We start from the raw sequence: 23,600 nt of genomic DNA on the forward strand, positions 1-23,600 counted from the left end.
TTGCTGCAATACTAATCCCCCGAACAGGGAAACAAATTGAACTGTTGTCTCTCTACTGTTTGCTCACTGTGTGAATATCAGCTTTGGCCAAAGTTGCTGACTTAATGATTATTATTTCATGAGACTCCTATTTATCGATGTTTCTTATATAAATCCTGAACTGACTTAAATGTTCTTGACGGCAACATTACAGATCCCCAACTGTCATATAACAAATGTAGTAAGCACAAATAAAACATGAAGATAAATGGTGTGGTGCGAAATTCCCAACAAAGCTTTATGGAGTTTTACTCTGGGATTTCCTGTAGAAGCGTCAATAAAAGCATGACTGAGCAGGTACAAAGACTTCAAGACGTTTTTTTTATTTTTTTATTTTAAATGACCGGACACGACCACCATTTCCATGGCCCATAATTTCTCAAAAAACAAACAAAAACAAAAATGAATTCAAGAATTACCAAGCGATGCCATTGCAGCCTTCTTGGTGCCGTCTATATACAAATCTATACACAAATACTTCAAATGCGCATGATGTCAAACCTTCGAGGAGTAAAAAACAATCATGTTCATGTGGGAAAGCTGCGACAAACAAAACATTCTTTATTTTCTCCAAGTATAAACGAGCTGTAGGAGGGAGGGGGAGACGATTGTGAAGCATAAAATAATATATACATTACAAAGCTCAGTCCACTTTGAAGGTTTGGAAGGGGGGGGGCGAGTCTGACCGGAGTTTGATTCCGTCCGTCCTCTTTGAGGACCGGCTCTGCCGACTGCTTACGGAGGAGTCCCCCTTTAGGAGCGAGGTAAGAGTCACGATCGTTCACACGGGACGCCAAGTCATAAATAAAATGTCGTTACGGGCATTCGGTGGGCCGCTCTGCCGAGCGTCGCGGACGGCTGGCTGCCGCGTTTCCACAGTCCAACGTTGCCGAGAGTGATCGCACGGAGGCGTCAGACACCGGAGACCGTCTGGCTATTATAGTCGGTGGACTCCATTTTCAGGATGTATGGGATGATGCTGTCAATCTGCACGTTGCCAATGAGCCCGGCGAAGAACAGCTCCTCCGTGACGGCTGCACTTATCAGCCTGAGGGCGGGAAGGCGCAGCAACAGCTTGGATAACCTGGGAGCAGTGAAGGGGGGGGTCAAGTCAGACATCAAACCACCGAGGACAAATCCTGACGCGCGGGTACGACGCACAACGGGAACACGGCAAAACTACGAACCGATAGCAATCTTCAGGGTAGGTCCTGGTCACGTAGTCCTGCAGCTCCATGTAGGCTTTCTCCTGGAACCTCTCGATCTGCGGGGTGTTGTCGATGCCCGGGTGATCTGGCAGACGCAAAAGGCGACGGCGTCAACGCTCAAGCCGCTCACAAGAGAAAGGCGAATGCGAAAACGTTCCACTCTCGACTCACCGGGACTAAAAAGAACGATAGCTTTGAGGTAGGCGTATTCATACGAGTCTGGGGACAGCTTGGACATGCTGTTGCAGAACTCCTGCATCCTCCAGATGTGTTCCATTACCAGCTTAACTCTCTCTGGGGACAGCTTGTCTGTCGGAGACATTAAAGAGCGTTAGGAAGAGACCGGAATGGAAAAAAAGGAGGGGAGTTTTCAGGCAATTCAAGCGGAATTGTACCATTAAAACGAACACAACAGATTTAAAATCTCCTTTTATTGCAATATACTTCAGGCCCAAATGACTTTAATGTATTTTCCTCCTTGTGAAACTGCGCTGGGGTTTGAGCGTCGTCGGGCGGCGGAGCCCTCTTACCTTCCTGTAGGCTGGTCTGCAGATGGCTGATGATGGCACTAAGGATGGTACCAACATTCATAATGTTGGAACACTGTGCCAGGCCCAGGGCAAACAGTTCATTCCAGCAGGCTTTCATCAAGTTGATGTCATTGTCCTGCCCACTGCAAAATAAAACGGGATTCATGTCGACTCTACTGCAGAGAAATGCACGGGCAGACGAGAGCGCTAATCTGTCTGGAAAAAACACTCAAATGTCACTTAGACCCCCGTTTAAACAACGTTTCAAGAGAAGACGAATTGTTTTTAGGATTGTGAAAACAATGTCCGTTTACACAGATGGCGAAAATGCTGAATATGATGTCGTTTTCTTGCTGGGCCACTAGTGGGTGATGTTGTTTGTTTATGTAATGAAACCACAAACACAAACACGCAGGGAGCAATATCCTCGAAACAATGGTGAGTACAGGGACAGATGATGGTGATCGATCGCTATAAAACTACCAACGACTGAGAGTCACGACACTCTGGAGGAAACATTATTGTTCTCCGTCGACTCGCTCATGAAAAGAAGAATTATTGATTATGGCCTGTGGTGTACATGAGCAGTAGCAGCAGGTGGGAAAGTTGGGTTTTCCTCCGTTTCCATGGAGACGGAGTGTTTTGGAAAAGTCGCATTTTCCGCATTTGTCTGCGCACCGCGTACACGGAAAACGTGGTTTTAGGGAGAAATCCGTGTTTTGGGTGTCCATCCGAAAAATCTGGGCATCCAAAATTTGTTTGTTTTTTTGGGGGGGAGTTATATTAAAAACAAACAAAAAAAGATAGATGGAGGAAGACCATAAATGGTGCATTGTGTTTTCTGGAGCATGTACCATTTCTGGAGCTTTGTCACAGCAAAGAATATTTTTATATTCTTCAATGAAAAGCATGAATGATGTGTCAACATTTTGGAAATGAAAAACTAGATCGATTACAGGTTCAGAGATATTCTGCAGATATAACTCCTCTGCACTGTGGAAAGAAAAGTCCTCCTCTGCTCTGGCATGTGAATGCATCATGATGAGTCAGAGAATTATGAACCAATCAGAGGCCGCCTTTCAAAACGTATAAACCACATGGCATCAACTGACCAATCACGTTGCTCGTTACTGGGCGCAACACAAATCGCAAGTCAGTCACAAGTTGTTTACTGATAATTTGCTATATTTTGGCAAAAAAAAGATGAATTTAAGCAAAATTAGACGGTGACATAGAGTAATGGCCAGTTATACACATATTTTCAATGCCTTTGAGCAACATTGGTCTTTTCCCAATAAATGACAGCTGGACTAAAACTGTGACGGACACTCAAAATCCAACGAAAGTTTCCGATTTTTACTTGATATTAAGCGGGATGTTAAGTCGCAGGTGTGGACAGATGGAAACGGTGTGACGGAGGCTTACCCCAGAGTCTGAAAGGCAGGGATGGAGCGGGCCCAGTGCATAGAGAGAAACAGTAGCCGGGACGCCGACTCGCAGATGTAGTTGACGTTGAGGTACTCTGGCACGGGCAAAGGCATCATAAGCTGCAGCGGAAGAAAGACCGTAAGTCAAACGGATGCGTTTGAGCGTTGACCCCAGAGCTGAGCGGCGGCTGAGGTCCGCGCTGTACCTTGAAAGGGATATGGGTGTCGGAGAGGAGGGACCCCTCCAGCTCCACGACGGGGCCCGACTGGTCCCCCGACATCAGCTGCATGGTGGCCTCCAAAGAATCCGCCGCAGAGCCATCGCCCGGGTGGAGCACTTTGGCCAGGGTGTCGAAAGCTCTGTGGACACGCAAAAGGTTTTGTTCAAAGATATCGCCAAAAATAGAAATGCAACAGCAGTGAGACCAGCAAGAAAATATGCTTTTGATTGACTGGAAGCCGATCTGATTAAGGCTTCCCGAAACCACATGGCCCCCCCAAGGAAATTCTATTAAAGCTTCATGACAGCCCCAGGGTTTCCATCTCCGGCTTCTGCGGAGCGCCACGTATTCCAAGACGACCGCTGGTCAACGTCAGAGGCTTCTGCTTCTTCCCGACAGGGCGGCTCACCTCGTGATGTCGGTGGCGGTTTGCTCGTCGCCCTGGATGTCGGTCATGGAGCTGTCGCCGTTGCTCAGCGTTTCCGCGCCCATCAGGTCGTTGCTGCTGTCGCTCAGCTCCCTGGTTTTGTTGAGGTGGGCGAGGGAGGTCACCACGTTGGCCAGCGTGCCGAGGTCGCCCTGAGACGGGTCGTCCTGCGGAGGAACGACGGCGTCTGTCAAGAGGACGCTTTCTTTGCGTGCGGGTTCATCACAGAAACTCAAACGGTCGGCGTTACCTTGTCAGGCGACGCTGGAATTAAAATGGTGTTTTCCAGCTTGGAGAAAGGCTGTTGGATGTTGAGCAACATGCTGGACTCCAGCAAACTTGTAGACCTGAACATAGTTTACATTTCACATTTTATTGCACGCCACAGTGTCAGTTTTCAGTTAGATGCCTGTAATTATAGAGCTCCTGCTTCAATATAAAGCAGCAAGAGAAAACAATGAAACTGAATGGGGGAAAATCATAGAAAAGATTGAACTTTTTCCTGCTCGGTTTTTTCCCCCAACTGTTAATAATTCAGATGATTTAGCGACGAACTCGGAAGCTGCCAGACACCCGCCGAGGTCCGGCCTTCTTGTTTGTGGATCTCAGTGTGCAGCACAAGCTGTTCTTCTTTAAATGACATTACGAAGCAGATTGGTTTTGTGGCGGCAGCTGATGATGACCAGCTCTGATGTTGTGATGCGGATTCAACATTTCACAGAGGAATAATGTGGCTTCTTGTGGGAGATCGCGTAGCTTGCCAGCGTTATATAATATCAAAATTCGATCATAGCCTCGCACTTTTACTGTTACGGATTTAAAAAAAAAAAACTGTGTGCAACATGTGCTCATGCCAAGCGGCACGTACCGTGCAGTTTCCTTGTCGGACACGAAGGTGGGCGTGGCCGCCAGAGGGCTGCACAGGTTCTTACGAATGTAGATCTTTTCGGTGGAAGCTGCACAGTTCACGGACTTCTCCCTGGCGTTCACCTCGACGGGTTTCCTCTCGCACTGTACGGCTGCGGGACGAAAACAAACATTAGCTCTCAGCGCCGCGAGTCCTCCCACTCCTTGCGGTCAAAGCCTCTTACAGTCCTGCTTCATGCCCAGGGCAATGCACCGCTGCAGCCGGCAGTACTGGCAGCGGTTTCTGTGCAGCTTGTTGATGGCACATTCCCCGGAGCCCCTGCACGTGTACACCAGATTCTTCCTGATGCTGCGTTTGAAGAAACCCTTGCAGCCCTCGCAGCTCACGGCGCCGTAGTGACGGCCTGGAGAGAGGACGGCGCACAAAACGGGAGTCAGGAGAGGCAAAATGTGCATCGCTGCAAAACAACGCCGGTGGCTGTTTTAAATACACACCTGAGGCTTTGTCGCCGCAGACGACGCAGTACTCCACCACGGGCTTGATAATAGACTGGTCCGAGCTCTCGGTCACAAACTGCAAAACGACCAGACACAACGGCGTGATTTAATATTGCAAACGGCAATAAGTCTGCTCTGACTCAACATGTCCATGCCTCAGTCATAAGACCGTTCGGTAATTTGTTTATCGGAATGAGGGGGAAGAAGTCACCAATGTCTTCAGGCGCTACCTGAATCTGCTGCCCGGCCAGCTCTGGGGAGGCGAACAGCAGCTGGTTGACCCCGGAGCCGTCTGGCGCGGCGAGGATGACCTTGTTAGGGGAGCCTTCCTGTTTGGCCAGGATCACCTTCCCACCGGGGGAGTAGTCGGCGTTGGCCAAGATGAACTGCTGCTTTCCGGGAGAGGACGGCTCCAGCGCCGTGACGATCTGAATCTTCTGCCCAGTTTGCTGATCGGTTACAATCTTTTTCGAGGAGAGTTGACCATTTAGACACAAAGGTGAAGAAAAGCTTTAAACCTGCATGCAAACATGTTCACTCTCCAGTGGCATGACGCAAAGCCAAACAATATTTTTTTTAAAAGCTGCTTTTGCAATTTAGAGTTGTGAACACAAACGAACCAATAGCATTCAACGACCAACTACCCAGAAAAGCCGACTTGGACATTCTCAGCGTAAAACTCCACAGTGAACCATTTTCCTTTAAGACACAAAAATAGTCAAACAATGTGCCGTGGGCACATGCAACAGAGATACGAGGTTCCCTGACAGGAAAAACAATGAGGTTTTCTTTATCCTATTTCCAACAAAAACCAAGAAAACATGAACAATTGTCTCCTGTGGACTGAGATGAGCACCACACAAACTCAATGTGACCACTTGAAACAGCCATTGACGACATTTGTTTAAAGGAAATCGATGTCTTGTATAATTTTAACAATCTAGTCATATAATATCAATTACAGAACACTTAAGCAGTGATGAGCTTCCTCAAGCGAGCTTCCCTGTTGAACACTTTAGGTCTGTGCTAATTTCAGTTAAAACCTTTATACATTATCCCTCCACTTAATAATGCTGACCTTGCCGACGGCTCCCTGACTAAATAAATTCAGGCTCCAAAAGTTGTCCAGTGCTAGTTGCGAAGTGGTTTCGACACTGACAGCTGCCACGTAAACACACTGTCAGCTGGGCGACTTGTGATAAATCAACAGTGAAGTAGATGATGTTATTGTCTTTCTACTTCCAAAAATCAGTGCCATCAGATATGATGTGAGGGAACTTCCTGTGTGCCTCAAACCCCTTTTGCACAAAGTGAAGCTTCAGTCAAACCCGCCAGCTGAGGCTACAAACACACTAGCATTATCTAAAATGACCTTGAGTCACACACGCCTGAGGTTAATGCGAGAGTTGTTTTGTTGTGCAGACTTTACTCGCTCGTCTCTTCCTAAGCTTTCCCCCCACCGGGCAGGTATCTGGAGCAATGAGGCACCAAATGACTGGACAAATAAGCAAAGCCTGAATGCAGAGTGCATTTAAACGTACAATGTGATTTGTATACCACCTATGCCGACATTATATCTGGAATATACGCATGCAGCCCTGGTTTATTCCCACGCAAAAAAATGGTTAGTTGGCGGGGTTTTGTTGATCGGGATGATCAGACTTTACCTGGATCCGGTGTCCTAAAGCCATGCTGTTATCTGTTGATAAAAGCTGAATCCGCTGAGTCTGTCCATCCATTCTGCTACTGATTTCACCTCCTTCCACTGCGCGTCACATCAGCACCCCATCAGACAGCCACACACACACCTGTAGGACGAAACCAGTCATTTAATGATGGATTACATCTAACTCTGGACGATAAAAACATTAGCTAAAATTTTATTTATTGCTCTTTGAAACTGAAATACATTCTGTCCTATTCATTCCCCACTAGTTTGTCAGTACACACAGTGCTTTCATCCAGATGTATTTTTTATAATATTCTGCAGATGTCTGCAATGCACGCGCTGAACAAAGTAATACACCAACACACCACGTTCAGATCAATGGATCTTTGATGAGGAGAAACTAATTACTTGATTCAACTGTGAGGCAGCAGGCAAACATCTCAAACATATGAACCATCCGTCGGATATTATTATGAATTAAGCAACACAATCAATACTGCTGAGATGCTACCTGTTCCAAGCAGGAGACTAGGGTGCTGCGATCATACAAGGCAAGAGCGTAAACAAAAATATTTTGGTGCGCACATTGAGTGATCTCACATGAAGCACATATTCATGTAAGTGTATTCAGTTTCCATTGGGGCTCAGAGGATTTGGTGTCTATATAAAGATCGGCAATTCAGCTTTTTGGGTGAAAATGCAGATCTTCAGTTAAGAAAGGAGGGGAAATTCATGGGTAGCGCGGCTCTGCTACCACCTCCAGACATCCTTCAACAGGAAAATTATCAGGTGAGCAAACAGCACGCACATCCAGAACACAGAGTACATCCTACTGAACTCAAGACGGCAGCACAAACTCCCACTGCAGCAATAACACATGCAGACTCTCACTTATTACTCACTCTATCAACTGAAGCAATGAAAAGACTGTGTTATACAGGACATATTGGTATAATTATTTTGTGAAGACCTCTATTAAATCGCATATTTATATCTTATGCTGCTGTACATTACCTGACTGCTCCAAGTGTGTTGTATGTGCAGCAGCCACAACAGATCTCAGCAGAGAAACACAACAACAACACAGCGGCATTAACTGACCTAATTTATTATGCAGTTTATACATTTTAGGTTATAAAAAAAAAAAAGGGGGGGGGGGGGGTGGTGATCATCCACAGTGCTTGGAGGGAAATAAGGACCAGAGAAGGCCCTCAATGATTTATCATGTCCAAATGACGGACCACCCTGCAAATGTTCACTCATTGTGAGAATAAAATCATTGCAACTCCTGGTGGGAACACGTCCGTCAGAGCACTGGCTAAAATAAGCATTTAAATAGTTCAGCGCGATAATAGACAACATCATGATCTGGTATTCAGGCTCTCGTTGTCGATCAAAATGAGGGATTTCGGCAGCTTTATACATCAATTCATCTGCCTGGTTTGTCACATTTCATAACAAAAGCTATAAGAGGGAAACATTAGTACGATCACAAGACGCCAATTCAACTTTTACAACGTAATTACACCACATTCCCTCGCGATCTAATAGCATCCCTGTGCTGCTCATCGGCAAACAGAAGAACTGACGAGTCAACATCTGTCTTGATATGATCTGTCCTCAACCAGAAGGAAACCATCTGATCCTCTTCACATCATGTCAGTGACTAAAATTAGACCGTGGCCTGTGCTAACCAACCCAGCAGCAGAAGCTAGCTCGAAACTGCACTAATGGTGGCCTGCTTAACCAAAAAAATACCGCTAAACCTCTCCGCGATGTGACAACAAACGTGGGCCACGGACAAAGTCTGAGCACAATCGCGCTTCAGACAGCCAGCTATTTAAAATCGATACGGAAGATAAAGGTATTTCTTTTCCTGTGGGTGAAAGGTCAACATTGAAGGGTTAAAGCGTGCTAGGGTTCAAGGCCCAGGATGCCCGACCCGCAGAGCGCTCGGCGACAGTCCGGTCTTTACGACCGAGCTTGAACCGTCACCGTTTCTGGTCCGGGACCTCAACGTCGATCTGCATCCGGGCGGGACACCGTTCGAGCGGACGCCGCAGCCCCGCCAATGGCTCGCGGACATTTACAAGAAACACGGGCTTTTCTTTGCGGAACTCGAGGTAGCGTCGCTAGCGTGAAACGGCTATTAGCCGTGAGCTAATATCGATGCTAACTAGCATAGCAACATCACCGCGCGAGACACCGAGCGGAGGGACGCGGATAGACCACGACCCGAGTCAACGCGCTCGCGCCGGTATTTCTGGATACTTGCCAAGCCTAGAGATTCGCCACGAGCTCCGGAGCTGAGTTAGCTGTGTGCTAGCAGGCGGCTAACGGCAGCTTCCTTGCTGCAGCCCTGATGAACACTCCCTCCTCTGCCGGGGAACTGGCGGCTCACCACGGACCTCCAGCGTACCCACGCCGGGGGGAAACCCCTTACCTCTCCAGGAGCTGCCGTGGCTGATAACGTATTGCCTCCAATAAATTAATATTTTAAGTGTTTGCTGCAGTTGATGGGAGGGTCAGAGTTCGTGACCTTTTTCATCAATAAAATGACAGCTGCGCGTGCGCAGTGACGTCGGTTCGAGCGCAACACGCGCCTGTGTATTTTTTTGTGTTAAAATAAGTGGAAATGTGAATTATATTTCGCGTTTTTCAGTAAATCTGGCAGATCTGTGCAAGTATCAAACGGATAACGCGGTGCTGGATGTTTTATGGTTGATTAATAGTTTAGATACAGTTCCTTTGGAATGACATTTTGCATAATGCATTGATTTAAAATGAGGATACATTAAAATTATACACTGGAAAAGAGTACATTTGAAAAAGACTGAATGGAAGCATAACATTGTTTAATCCTAAGAATATTGGGACATGCTTTGCTTTCACAGCAGTGAAACTGTTTTGTGATCATTTGACCTCATTGAGGTTTTATGCACATTTCATATCCAGGTTATGATACGATTTCAAATTACAGCTATTCTGAAAGGGCACTGTGTTGTTCAGGATTCAGGGGTAGCTTGCACATCTCCGTTTTCAACTTCTATTGTTTAATCTTGTTGCATTTCACCATTTTCTTATTTTCATCCTATTTTGAGTGATATCTTTTATCTGTATTCTCCAATTCCATGGTCTTTCTGGTTTGTACAACAGAATTGACAATAAAGTTCAATTTGACTTTCACATCTGGTATATATTCCTACATTACTCAAACATTCAATCTACTGAACTACAAATTTTCTCCATGTTCAAGATGTTTATGTAAGTATTTATGAAACTTGCAGAAAATAATAACCCTTGTTATATGAATTGTTTTAGTGAAACCCTATCGGGACATCAAGAACAATTTACGTGTAGTTCTATATCTTTTTATTAAACCCTGAATAAGTTGAATATTTTAAACAAAGGTGAGTACAATTTTAGCATTATGCCTTTTCATCCATACAGTGTAATGTCCCAAAATCTATATCTTCCAATTTCAGAATTTTGCATGCATGTTTGTACAAAATTTGAGATACTTGAATGATTTTTTTGCTTGGTGCTCAGTGTTGTCTGCTACTTTTACAAAAAAAACACTTAAATAATTTGGCCAGAGTACCCTGAGGAAATACACACACACACATAGCATGCAAACTCCACACAGAAAGACCCAACTGGTACTTCAACTCGCAACCTTCTTGCTGCGAGTCGAGAGTGCTGACCACTGCTCTACCATGCAGTCCAAATCCTCGTCGAAGCTGTACAAAATAGTTTTCTCTAAAATGTATCAAAATATATATGAACTACCTCACATTGGTATTTACCATGAGTTCAGTGTGTTAATTGTTTGGTGTAAAATGACAACGATCACTTAACTAATCTTATTTGATGCCTTGTGACAATTAATAGGAACTGTTATTTATACCTTTATGGCAAGCTTTATAATGATATAAATCTATCAGATGCATGTTCATCTAAATTCAATGAGAATATAATTGTCTCTTTCAATATTGATACTCTTATATAAACTGAGGTTCAAATTTTAATCATGCATTTTAATTTGAAAACAGGAAAATGATCAGCTCTATTTAAATATTCCAATATTTTAAGATAATGTTCTTTTATCCTTAGATTAAAAACTTAACCTTAAAATATTTCACTCCAATTGTAGGCAATATAAAATATAGGAATTTTCCGTTTTAAACATGGAAGAAGTTAACGTTTTAAAACATTTCTGGACAGCAAGTTATTGTCACGTAACTGATTTTGATTTATTTACCAGAATTGTTGCAATCGTAAAGATGTCTGTATACTGCAGTTGCCCCATTTTATAAACATAATTAAAAGCATTTATGTAATGTTATTCCTTTTATGGTTGCAACATTCTGTATTGTTCACTCCATCATCCTTTAATGGATCCCAGAGAAGTAAATAAAGATAAAATGCTATTGTATGTTTCATTCAGATTCATGGGCTCCTTTCAGGATGCAAATTTCATCTTAAACGTACAGCAGCATAAAGAAAAAAATCTGTATGAAAGAATGTCAATATTGGTGAACTTTATCATGGCTCCATTTTCGGATTATTAAAATATCTATTTTCAGTTGTTTAGAGTGAAGCTAAAGCTCATCCTTCAACAAAAACACTAAAAAGGAATTTAAAAAAGCATCCAGACTACAATTTAAGCTGTAAAAATCAGGTTTATCACAATTTGATTACATTTTATTTACAAGAATGGTTTATTCCGTGTGTGTGTGGATACATGTACAGCCCTTTAAGCGAATCAGATACAAAACATGTCACGATACAGTTTTACACGTCAAAATATAGTGAATGTGACACTAAGACACCATCAGTCATCTAAGTTACAAAAACTCCTAACGTGAGGTGAGTTTTATAAAAAGTACACTCTGTAATATTAACTACTCCGTGTATGTGTAAAAATAATGAAATCAACTCTTTGACAAGAGAAATCATGATTTGTTTTGATGTGAAAACCATTGATTGTCAACATGTAAAATCTCTGGCTACAATCAAATAACATGGCCTTGTTGAGATCAGTGCTTAAGCCTACTAATTATACTTGTTACAGATAATTGTGGGACAATTCCTAAATCTGAGACAAATCTACAAGCCTCCCGATGGGAAACTAATTAATCACAATGACATATGATAAGATGGATGAATCCTAACTCCATGGGAGTGCTCAAACGACACTAAATCTGATCAAGTAAAATAAAAAAAACAGTCAAATGTAGAATTTTGGGTGGTATTCGACACTAGTGTGGTATATGCAGGGGTCCTCTGCAGCATTCAGACAGTGCTGAGATGAAACAAACAGGCACGATGACCTGTGACCTCTGCCGTCGACAGATTAGAGCACAGTGGCGTCTTTGAAAGAGTCGATCCACCTGTTCGAAGCAGAAGACAAATCCAGTATTAGAATCATTCATGGAGCCGTCGCAGCATGCGAACAATGAGCAGAGCCCCTTTCCGCCGCACCTTTGGGCTGTTTGGACGTCGTCGGCTTTGAAAATGTAGTAAAGGACGTTTTTGTGGTAAAGCTTGAACTGCAGCTTCTGTGAAGACTCCAACTTCAGCATGAAGCCCAGCAGGGGCTGGCTCTCCAAGGCCGCAACATCCTACGTGAAGAAATGACGAAAGACCGGATGTGAAATGAATCTTTTTGATCCGACTGTCATGAGACCGTCGGGGGGGGCTCACCTCGCTTGCAGCATACGTGTACAGGACTTTGTCTTTGATGACAAACCACAGCCTCTTTCCCTGCTTCTTGGTGCCCTTGGACCTCTGCAGATACCCGCTCATGGAGGAGTCGTACGTGTTTGCAGACACCTGAAACCAGTGAGACCCCAGCTGATGAGCATTCCGGCTGGAGTACAAATACAAACGCGCATCAGACAGAACAAACCCTCATCCACCTCTTTGAGGGCTGCGGGGATCTTCTTCTGCCTTCTGAAAGGAAACGCCGCCTTGCTTCCGGCAGGCACGGCGGCCGACAGCGAGCTCTCGCCTGGCCGAACGCAGAAATGCGGCCAGGTTAGAAACGAAGGGGAAACACGGGGAGTTGAACTACCGAGGAAGAGAAAACGGAGGACGGTCTTACTCTTCTGCTGCTGCAGGACAGTGAAACACTGGTCGCACACTCGAGCCGGCTGGTTCTTCAGGTATTCCAGGCTGTGTTTGTTGGAGGAACAGGCCTGGCACACCACCTGGGGATGGAGGGATAGAAAAGAAAATCCTGATTTTCAAGAAGCAGCTTGATGAGGGGGGGGGGGGGGGGTGGAAGAGAGCTGGGCTGTGTGACCACCCTCGAGACCCTGAGCAAGGCCCTTCTCCTCCAACTGTCCCCTGGACTGGATGTGCAACGTGTAGAATTAACTGTCAAAACATTTTGACCTGCATTTTTGTAATCAGTAAGTTTAACAAAGGAAATTCCAGCATTATATATATATATATATAAATATAAAACCATACCTTGGTATTTATATACTTTATTTTTCAGGAGTCAAATCTGCTTTTGACATACTTTATATAGAGGCAAGTTCAAATGAATGACTGACAATATAATTAAATGCCGTCAAAAGGTACTTCATGGGAAGAGTACTTTTTTTTTTTTTTTTAAACACCACGTTTCCAGTGACAGTATTTGTACTGGAACACAATCCATCTGTACTTTTTCCACCTCGTATGAAACCACAAGGTCTTTTGTAAGGAACACATTTATATTATAAATGGGCTTTACTAAAACAGCACACACACACACACACACACACACCACTATTAGAAGCACTTTGGTCACTGTCTTCCCCACAAAGTCCACAAACGCAGTTGTTTTATGAGCGTTTCAGAAACGGCCTTCACTCACTCGTGTGAGAGTCGGTTTCCGCAGCTTTATGTCCCTCACCTTTCCGCAGGCGCGGCAGTGGTGCCTCCTCCACGTCAGCGTGAACTCACAGGTGCAGATCATACACATGGTGGTGCGGGGGTCAGGGATCCATATGGGGGCCTTGGATCCTAAAGGAGTGCCGTCATCTCCATCCCCGAGTTCTCCCTGGAGGCAAGTTAAGAGCACAGACATCATTCCTCTACTGCTTCGCACGCTTGGAATCAAAAATGGCACCTTGATGAAATCTAATGCGTCGCAACACAGTAAAGTTCATCATCTGGTCTTACCTCGTGGAGAGGTTTGCCAGATATAAAACTGATTTTCTTCTTGGTGTATTCACTGATCGCTGTTGAAATGGCCTCGAGCCATTCATCTCGCTCTGCAGCCGAGCTACAGAGAGAAAAAGAAAGTCTTTAACTACATAATTCAGGATCCACAGCTCCATGTGTGAAACGACTCCGCTACGAAAATGAATCGTCATTATCTTTCAAATAAGAACCATTGTTATCTTGAAACAGCGCTCTTGTTTCCGCCGGTTACCTTGCAGATAGGATGAAGGAGCGCTCCACGCTTTCGATGTTCAGCTCATTCTGATAGGCCTCCTGACTTGGTTTGCTAACCTGTAATCATTTTCATTGTGAGCACTCGTCTGGCGATAATGTGAACATGTGATCGGCACCATGGGAGGGGGGGGGGGGGGGGGGGGGGGTCGATCTCACCTTCATCCCAGCCAGAGACAGCATGTTGTTGAGCTTGAACTGGCCCGACTGAACAGGGGTGGTGTACAGCAACGTGTCGTTAAACTAAAAGAAAAAAAAAAACTTTATTCCAGTCTCTATATATTTTACATGATCTGTGTTGGCTTAATTTCTAGATATTTCTCATCTATTTTAACCTGCAAGATCATTTAATATGAATTTAATGATAGATAGATATATATGCACACACACACACACACACACACACACACACACACACACACACACACACACACACACACACACACACACACACACACACACACACACACACACACACACACACACACACACACACACACACACACACACACACACACACACACACACACACAGTGACTGTGTTAAGAAAGCAACGTTTAAGAGGAAGTAGTTTGTACAATACCAGGAAAAACATTCTGGGCTGCATGACCTTCCTGGCCAGTTTCTTCAGGATGCCCTCTTTGAGGAAGATCTGTAAAAGGTGTTAAAATGAGCAGAAATGTATAATAATTCATGGGTGCATTTCCTTTTTTTTTTTTTTTTTTTTTTTAAAGTACCGGTAAGTCTTGTTAAAAAAGAGTCTAAGCTGATTCAGATGATCAAATAAAATTGCGAAGTTATATTGAAATGTCTGAAGTCGTACCCGTCCAGGTTGGACAATCTCATGATGGCCGTTCAGACGACACTGAACCTGAATCAGCTTCTGGAAGTTATCCTGCCGGAAAATAAAAAAATAAAAAAATAAATTTAAAATGTCAGCAACATATACAAGATGTTGGAATTGATGAAAGTGTCGGTTTTGCTCTTACCCCCTGTTTCATAATGTCATTGGCATGATTGGCCACCTCTTTCACTATGGCGAGGGCGGCTGAAGGGATAAACGTATGTACTCATCATCACACAGATTAAAAGGAACATTTCCGATCAGCTGACACGTCAAACAAAGTGGGTACGTAAAGTGTGTGGGTTTTACCTTGAGTGTCCTTGTAGTCACATGAGTCTTCAGAAAGGTTTTTAAGATAATCTGAAAACACAAACACACATTTTTTTTAGGGTTTATATTGCAATCAAACTTCCTGGTAAGCAATAGCAGAGCACGTCTCAAGAGCTGGGCCCTGTGTAGTAAATTCCTGTGATGATTTAGACACAAAATCCCAGATGAACAGGCTTCCAGGTGCTGCTTACATAATTCAATTATACAAGAGCGACGTGAGAGACATTCTTCACATTTCGGCCCCGAGTTTTCACCCTGATCCATTAGACTCATGAAACACCAAGCTCACTCATGTTAAAGCTCATGTTATGTCACCAAATCTGATTCAGGCCACACTTCAGAAATCTTATTATATAGGGATTGGAGAGTTGTTTTGTTTTTCTGGACACCAGAGGGCAGCATGATCCTGTAGAAGCTCAATCACAGGTTGATTCAACTTGAACTTTTGAGCTGAAACTGAATCAGTGACAAGACTTAAAAACTGGAGGAACAACATGAATACAAAGTGAGTATTCAAAGTGTACCTGTGAGCAGCAGCTGGTATTGAGGAATCCTCTGAACAGGCTTCAGTAGGTAATGCTTCAGAGCCAAGTTGGCACAGCGTGGGCTCGCCTAAACAACACAGGACATGGACTGCTGACACAGCTTTCAGGAACAACAACAAAAAAACAAAAACCTCACGTTTCATCGGTCCGACAAAAACACGTCAGCTGAGACTCAAACAGGTTTGAGCAGACTGAGACTGGATTACCTCAAAGGCTCGCACTACCGCGCCAAACGCCGGACTCCTCTTGGTCTGCTCTTCCAGTAGAGCCACATTCTTATCATACTCCCGGATGTAGGTGGAATACATCTTCAGATAGGGCCCTTTCTTCAGGAAGACGTCTGCGAGCCGGGCATGGTCATCCCTGTATACAAAATATCGTAACACAAGTTAAATAATGTCACCTCATTACAGGTTGTTTAGACTTTAATAACAGCCATCATCAGTCAATCACATCTTTATCACCATTCACAATTTTTTTTTTTAATTCTTCCAAGCTTGATTGGACGATTGAGTTCCTTTTTGACATTATTAATTTCAAATCCAACTAAAAATTAGTTAAAGGGCATCCTAAAATCGTTTGAAGGCAATATAATCAGGGCTATCAGCAGACCAAGTAGCTGCACAGCAACATTAGAGAAACTTTGGTCTTTAAGCTTTCCCTTCAATATGCAGTTACCAGACTGTGGCTCTATTGTTTCTATTGATAGGGATTTGTCTCGCAGAGCAGACTTCTGTCAGTCGTGGACGATCTGCTGCAATCACTGCACACAAATACTGCCCCCTCTCTGTGAAGAGCCCCATATCAACAGTCCAAAGAAGCAACTGGAGATGCTCTCGACCTTCACTGGATAAGTCAGATGCATCCATTCAACTGTTTGTTTAACACAAATATCCAGTCATTTAATCACATGGAGGAATGTACTTGTGTACACAGACATGAGGAAGTGACCGACCGAGATTCAAACCAAAATGATTTTCTGCCTTAGTAGTTTTAAACATGGCATTGGTGAGAGTATTTGTCAAACTGCTGACCGACTGAGACTCTCAAGTACAGTCACTAACAGGGTTTATGGAAAAATAGTCATTAAAAGAGAAAATATCTCGTGAGCTGCAACTGTGTGGGTAAAGACATTTAGATATTCTGGAGTTCAGGGAACAAAGGCCAGACTGGTGTTGAGCTCCTGCTGCAAAGTGCACCTGATTGCTGTGGCTTATGAGTGCAGGTGACGGTAAAACACTGGACAAAGTTAGCCCAACTTTCTTGTACCATTTCGCCACTCTCTGCTTCAGCTCTCTGAGCAGGTCCTGGTTGAGTTCGTAGAGCTGTGGGAGGGAGTAAAGGATCTGGTTGAGGTGGCGCTCCTCGATCACGGGCTTCCCGCTCTGACCGGACGCCTGCAGCACCGAATCCCGAAAGTCCTGGCGGTCAGATGAAGGTCAGACGTTCAAATACAAAAATAAAAAGGGGTTAGAATGTTCCTTACTGAAGCTCATATAGACTGGCTGACTGCCGTGAACACGTCTTACATTTCCCAGATACAAGAGAGGAAGAAAAAAGGAGAGCCGGGAGAAGGAAAGGAGGAGGGAGAGCGAGGTAGAAAGATGACAGCCTGAGGGCACAGTTTCTGCTTTTCTGATGATGTGGAGGTTCTTCTGGGTTTTATGGGGACACATGGCGAATAAAACTGCTTACTGACTGTAACTTACTCCTGATTCCTGCTCCTGTGGTTAACATGTGTGATCTCTTTAACTAAAGCAACAGCAGACACTGAAAGATGTCCTTTAAAAAAAAAAAAATGTGGACACACCACAAGATAAGAAACGCTTGCAAAGCAGACATGATTGTCATGAGCAGTGCTGACGAGAAGAAACTGTGGTTTTTTTAGGATTGTGTGATTTCCTTATTTTCATTTCAGATGTGGGGTTGGAAGATTCAAATCAAAGCTGCGACTTCGTGGATTTTGAAGGTAGGGCAGATGTAAAGAAAGAGACCTATCTAAAAATATAGAAATGGAATGATCTAAATTCCCCTTGACATTGTGTTAAACTTGATCTGTTTTTCATCACTGTACTCCCTTCCTCCTCCAGTCTACAGAGACCCTCAGCACTTCCCGTCTTCGCTCTCCAGTGAGGAGTCATCACTCGTGACTCAGTCCTACAGCCCCCCTTTTCTCTCCAAACATCTGCTCACGGGAGCCGAACTCGATGGTTTTTTCAATGCAAATAAAGACAAAACAGAAACTTATGTACACGCTTTGCACAGATTGCAAAAGTGGACCAGCTATGTATAACCAACCCCAGTATGTCTTAGTCCTTCATCCCCACTGCTGTTAGACTGTACAACAGGACTGTGTAGTAACAGCAACAGTATGTGAAACAACCCCTGCATCTAGGACACTTTATTTAAGTCACTTAATTTTGTAAAATTGTATATAAGATACCTCTATTCTACTAACTGTGTGCACTGTCCTTGCCTATTCTACTAACAGTTTGCACATTCCTCTCCTTTCCTCATGTGTCCTCAAGAGCTGAATGCAACAAGTAAATTTCTCCACTATGAGATTAATAAAGGCATATCTTATCTTATCTTATGCTTCATAAAAGGTGCATCTTGCGATGTTCTATTTGACATCATCCAACTCAGGGTCACTGGGCCTAAAGACCATTTTGCAAGGAAGCCTCACAACAAAAAAGTTGGGTTCCAGCTCAAACACAAAGAAAGTGTTTAAAAAAAAAAAAAAAAAAAAAAGTAAAACAGTTCTCTGAACTGTCCAAATATCCATTTTCTAAAGTGAGGCTCTGGAGCCGTCCCAGTAGAGTCTGGGCGAAGGTTGATACACCCTGAATAGCTAACCAGTCCGAAGTGATTAAAACAACAATATAAAACACGTGAAATAGCAATAAAGAAATAAAATAACTGCGAAAACCAATAACTGCAAAACAAAAAGATTTTTAACCCCTTAAATGAGAGTAAATAAGTTGCATTTAATATATTTTCAGAAATACAATCAGTTGATACTGTATTGTTTTGGTTTTATTGCACGTTTTTTCTGTAAGATATGATCTGTTTATTTGAAATCATTTGCTTACCTTTCACATGTTGGAATTAAAACAATTGACTGTACTGAACATTGGGATGCCTGCTTTTGGAGTTTAGAGCCACAGGGATACAACTTCCTTTGTTTTCAACCGTACTCCAAAAAACTGTAATTCAATAATTTACCAGATTAGGTGTTTTTTGTGACACACCCAACTCCATACCATGCATCATATACAGATGGAAGATGGATGGACTTCAAGCACGTAGTAAGAAGCAGGGGATACACTAAAAACTGATTTGGTTAAACTTGAAATTTCAAGTAAGTACAGCAAAGGAACAGTGTTCTTCTGGCAGGTTACTTCTTAAAACCTGACAAACAACACGACTGCGCTGAAAGTCCAGCCGAGTGTAACGTTACCATCATATCAATTACAGCTGAACGTCTGTGGAAAAACTGTGAAAGAATGTGAGCGAAGCTGAGGGGAGTTATCCTGCACGAGGCGCGCCCCGATGACTCCACATAATCAAACACATGTGAAGAGCGTGAGCTCCGACAGGACCGGGTCCACGTCCAAACACCAGTTTCTGCACCGAGCTTGTTTTTGTGTGAAGAAAATATGACAAATATGAGTACTTACAACATGAAGCAGCTTGAGGACGTCGACAAACCTGGAAAAACAACGAGACTGAGTAAAGATCGAAGCCACGTGTGTCACCAAAAAATAAACAAACAAAACAAACTGAACACGCAGACAATTGTGTTTTAAGCACTGAAGACAAATTTCCACAAGGTACAATTTGTAACAAAATGCTGATGTACTTAAACATCTGAGATCGCTGATCTTCATGCCGACTATAAATATAATAAAGACAAATTACACAAATAAAATAGGCTCGAGCACAAAACAATAATGTTGCTGGACTTTGTGTAAATATTTATCCGACTTCTCAATGGAAAAGGCTGGCCTACGATAGTTATTATGAGTCCAGCTAAAAATAATACCCAAGCATGAATGGGGCAAAGTGAGGGAATCAAGTGGTTGAGTTTCACTATGAATGCTCAGCGATGGTAACCCCACTTTGAGAAGATTTTACAATGCATCTACTTGACATTTCTTTGTCGAAATTAATAGTAATAGCTAATTACGATGACGGGAATAAAAATGTTATCACCCCCCCCTACAATTAAAGTAAGCAGAACCTCAACATAATAAATGACTTAAGACAAATAACTTTAAAAGGCTAATTTAACACGGGCAACCAGCAGTACTGGTCATAATTGGGGGGAAAAAAACATGTTTTAAATATAAACACATACATTTTCCAAAATCCAGGCATGAATTCAGTGGTGCTAAAATTTAAAGGAAGAGTACTAATGAAATATTTGAAAAACATGTATTTTATTGCTCCCAGCTCTATGGTGTGATCGAGTAAAAAGTAAATGGGCTGCTTACACACTCTCCGAGCTCATGATCTCTGTGGCGATGTGGTGTATTTTGCTTGTCTTCTTGTCACTCTGCTTCTAAACAAAACCGGGTGAAAACAGACTTTGAGATCGACGCAGTACAATATGTCGAGGCGGCTGATGAGCCAGGTTTCCTGATCCTCTCACCAGGCCCTCTCCCGGCTGCTCCGAGTCGCCTTTACTCGACAGGGAGCTGCTGTCATCCTCGTCGTCTTCGTCCGAGCTGTTGACCGCTGTGTCGTCATCCGACTGGGTCTCGTTCACGAGCGCCACCTCTTCGTGGACAGAGCTTCTGTCAGAAAGGTCAGAGGGAAGCATGATGCCACTGAGCAAACACATTGTATGCACAGGGACAATTTCACCGTATGACGCCGTGCGTACAGCACATGACCATTATTAACAGCGCAAGGCAGCGAGGCCACTATTTATAGCAGATGGGGAAGAGGCCGTTTAAATTTGTAACTCTTCTCAGCACATAATCTGGAGAAGAATGTATTTTTAAAGGAGACGACGTAGGAGTTTCTAAACATTTCCTCCTGTGATAAAAAAAAAACTTTTTGGGTAAAAACACAGGAAAGGCAAAAAAAAAACAAAAAACTAACAAATGATAATCATCAACACTATCACATGAGCTAAACCTGTTTCGGGTCATTGTACAGAACAGCTAAATGCTGCCAAGCCCAACAGGAGCACCAGACTGCCAAACCAGCCACAAACCAGTAATGATCACACACTTTGTTCATCCAACCTTGCAGCTTTAGAATGAGCGTCGTGAGAAGCTGGAAGGAAGCTGTGCCAAAGATGTAGCACATGTTTAAAATGCCACAATTCCCCAGAGGGAATGCTGTATCTGAAAACAGCAGCACCACCCTGAACCACACTGCAGACACAGAGATCAGAACAGGGCTGGAGAGCAGAGTCGGTGGGTCACATTGTGTTTACGATATCTCGTGCACTTAACTGTGCCTGGCCTCTGTGTTTTGATCCCTCAGCGTGTTTTAGCATGTGATTGTTACACAGTTTAGACTAAAGACCGGTGACTGGCTAATCTGTGCAGAGGCAGAATGTACAGTTACACAAACTGTAATCCTGTTTGTCCAGCTGACTTCTGCTCACTGGTCATTAATGATCCAATGTACACATTTTTTCACAGAGTTGAAGCATTACAACCAAGACTATTGACAACAACAACAACTCTTTGAGCAAACTCACACAAAGCACAGACACATTTCTTGTTTTGTTCAAGTTTGTTAAATTCTCATTTGTAGGCCCAAGGTCGTCCGCTGTTACTTTGCACCGTTTCTAATTTGAACCCATTGTGTCGAGTCTAAATCACCTGCTCCCAGTCCATCAACACCTGAAAGCTTGTACAAACACCACGAGTCAATGAACTGGTCCAGGCAAGCTAATCTAAACTAAATGCACGATGCGCTCCTAAACACTTTGTCACCAACATATTTTACAGATGAATTGCTGCATTAAGTATGAGGCGCTCCTTTCAGGGCACAATGGTGATCACTTAAAGTGGAATGTGTTTGTGAACAAATAGGAATGAGGTTCACCTTCTGTCGTCGTCCACGTGTGCCTGACACTCTTGGTTGCTTGTGGTTTTCGCCAGGGACATGTACGGCTCCTGCTCCTCGTAAATGCCCTCGTCGCTGTACATCGAGCTCTGCCAGGTCCCGGGGCGCGAGGCGGAGGCCTGATATGGAATAGTTGTCTCATACACATGCACATTCATGTAGTCTGGTATCTCCTCGTAGTATGGGATGTTTTCGTAGTAGGCAGTTTCCTCTTGACCGGGACAAAACTCCTCTCCATCCACGCTTTGTTCGACTCCAACCAGCGGGCAGGATAATTTGCGTTCAGGCCTGAAATTCTCAGGGTACTTCTGACTTTCATTTTGACCATTGAAAACAGTCGGTCCGTTATCAGTCCCAGTGGAGTCGGGGCTATGGCTTCCTTTAGCCATGAGCTTGGGTAACATTTTGGGTACAGAGAGCTTCAAGTCGAGTAGTTTCCGGAAAGAGTGTCTCCTCTGTCCTTCAGAGACAATGAGATCAGCGGCCGAGAACGATCTGGCCTTCTGTTTGCTCAGGCTGCTGCGAGAAGGCTTGACAATTCCCCCTGACAAGAGGTTTTTGCTTGATTTCTCATTTGGTGGTAAAGGCAGCTCCCTCAGTATTCTCCCCTGAAAATCACCATCTTGTGGAGGATGGACCAGATGTTTCTCATAATCTCCCGTTTGCCCCATTTCTTCTTGTGAGTCTCTCTTCTGAAATAATGCCATTGGGCTGCTGAGTCTCTGAGGCTTCTTTGGACATACTTTAACCTTCCCCTTCTCTGCTGCTGTGATGGCAGGATGCTCGGGGAGTGAACCGCTGGAAGCGGGACGATGTGCTAGGTTGTTGTCGGTTGCCCTCTGATCATCCGTTTCTTTCTTCGACATGTCCTCCTCATCCACCGAGATCTCCATTCCATAGCTGCTACTGCTGTCCCAGCCCAGATCCTCCTCCATCGCATCCTTTAGAGGAGACTGAGGGGTGGAGGTTGGTGCCGTCTCAGGTTTAGACAGCAGAGGCTTCTTCCTGGGCGGCGGTGCTGGCGGAGCATAGGCTTTCCCCGCAGACAGACAAATTGTCTGCTTGCTCTCACTAACAGGTACACTGACAGACGGGGATGAGCAGCTCTTCCCCTCTGATGACACCTTCACCTCTGTGACGTTCATCTTCATCCCTTCCAGGCTAACAATCTCTTCCCTCTGCTTCTCCACCTTTTCCTGATGGGCCAAGGCAGCTGGCCTGGGCTTCCGAGGTAAAGGCGCAGGGACGGGCTTCCTAAGGGCCGCCGGGACCACTTTGGGTTGTGGCACACCGGTTTGCCCTGAGCCAAGAGCATCTTCCTCCGGTCCTCGCCCTGTTATACTCTGAGGTAATGAGTTAGCGTTTGCCTCATCGCTCCATGTTCTGTGAGGAGATGACAGCTCAACAGTCACTACAGGACAAAAACTACCAGAGTCTGTGTTAAGATTTCTGTCTG

At 44.1% G+C, this 23,600-nt stretch overlaps 2 protein-coding genes across 3 annotated transcripts; both read right to left on the bottom strand.

Annotated features, from left to right (window-relative positions):
• Positions 1 to 388: 388 nt before the first annotated feature.
• Positions 389 to 9,916, bottom strand: nr2c1 (nuclear receptor subfamily 2, group C, member 1). Its single transcript, XM_080505349.1, has 14 exons — positions 9,330 to 9,916; positions 6,885 to 7,025; positions 5,448 to 5,681; positions 5,215 to 5,293; positions 4,944 to 5,123; positions 4,721 to 4,871; positions 4,103 to 4,199; positions 3,835 to 4,019; positions 3,411 to 3,564; positions 3,203 to 3,324; positions 1,778 to 1,920; positions 1,419 to 1,556; positions 1,227 to 1,332; positions 389 to 1,123 (listed from the first exon to the last, which is right to left on the bottom strand). The coding sequence occupies exons 2-14, from the start codon at positions 6,954 to 6,956 to the stop codon at positions 952 to 954; spliced, it is 1,833 nt and encodes a 610-aa protein (XP_080361475.1). The 5' UTR covers positions 6,957 to 7,025; positions 9,330 to 9,916; the 3' UTR covers positions 389 to 951.
• Positions 9,917 to 11,697: 1,781 nt separating this feature from the next.
• LOC308136058 (FYVE, RhoGEF and PH domain-containing protein 6-like) lies at positions 11,698 to 23,157 on the bottom strand. Of its 2 annotated transcripts, XM_080504267.1 has the most exons (20): positions 22,124 to 23,157; positions 20,709 to 20,853; positions 20,551 to 20,618; positions 19,735 to 19,765; positions 17,324 to 17,475; positions 16,261 to 16,417; positions 16,034 to 16,121; positions 15,489 to 15,539; positions 15,325 to 15,383; positions 15,159 to 15,230; positions 14,919 to 14,987; positions 14,495 to 14,578; positions 14,316 to 14,395; positions 14,063 to 14,165; positions 13,794 to 13,940; positions 12,993 to 13,098; positions 12,808 to 12,899; positions 12,593 to 12,721; positions 12,371 to 12,510; positions 11,698 to 12,279 (listed from the first exon to the last, which is right to left on the bottom strand). In XM_080504267.1, the coding sequence occupies exons 1-20, from the start codon at positions 23,077 to 23,079 to the stop codon at positions 12,243 to 12,245; spliced, it is 2,766 nt and encodes a 921-aa protein (XP_080360393.1). In that variant the 5' UTR covers positions 23,080 to 23,157; the 3' UTR covers positions 11,698 to 12,242. The 2 variants fall into 2 exon arrangements, with proteins under 2 accessions (XP_080360393.1, XP_080360392.1); XM_080504266.1 differs by having other exon boundaries at positions 12,808 to 13,098.
• Positions 23,158 to 23,600: the final 443 nt, after the last annotated feature.

The sequence above is a fragment of the Blennius ocellaris genome (genome assembly GCF_963422515.1).
Source record: "Blennius ocellaris genome assembly, chromosome: 11".
In the NCBI taxonomy this organism is placed as follows: Eukaryota; Metazoa; Chordata; class Actinopteri; order Blenniiformes; family Blenniidae; genus Blennius; species Blennius ocellaris.

Bases quoted from the DNA above. Each gene is read 5' to 3' on its own strand.
- nr2c1 (XM_080505349.1), bottom strand. From the start codon at position 6,956: ATGGATGGACAGACTCAGCGGATTCAGCTTTTATCAACAGATAACAGC. The intron at 5,682-6,884 runs GTAAAGTCTGAT...TCCTCGAAAAAG, and splicing joins CTTTAGGACACCGGATCCAG to ATTGTAACCGATCAGCAAAC. The intron at 5,294-5,447 runs GTAGCGCCTGAA...GTCGTTTTGCAG, and splicing joins TGGCCGGGCAGCAGATTCAG to TTTGTGACCGAGAGCTCGGA.
- LOC308136058 (XM_080504266.1), bottom strand. From the start codon at position 23,079: ATGGAGGAGGATCTGGGCTGGGACAGCAGTAGCAGCTATGGAATGGAG. The intron at 16,122-16,260 runs GTAATCCAGTCT...TGTGTTGTTTAG, and splicing joins CGGTAGTGCGAGCCTTTGAG to GCGAGCCCACGCTGTGCCAA. The intron at 15,231-15,324 runs GTAAGAGCAAAA...ATTTTCCGGCAG, and splicing joins ATGACATTATGAAACAGGGG to GATAACTTCCAGAAGCTGAT.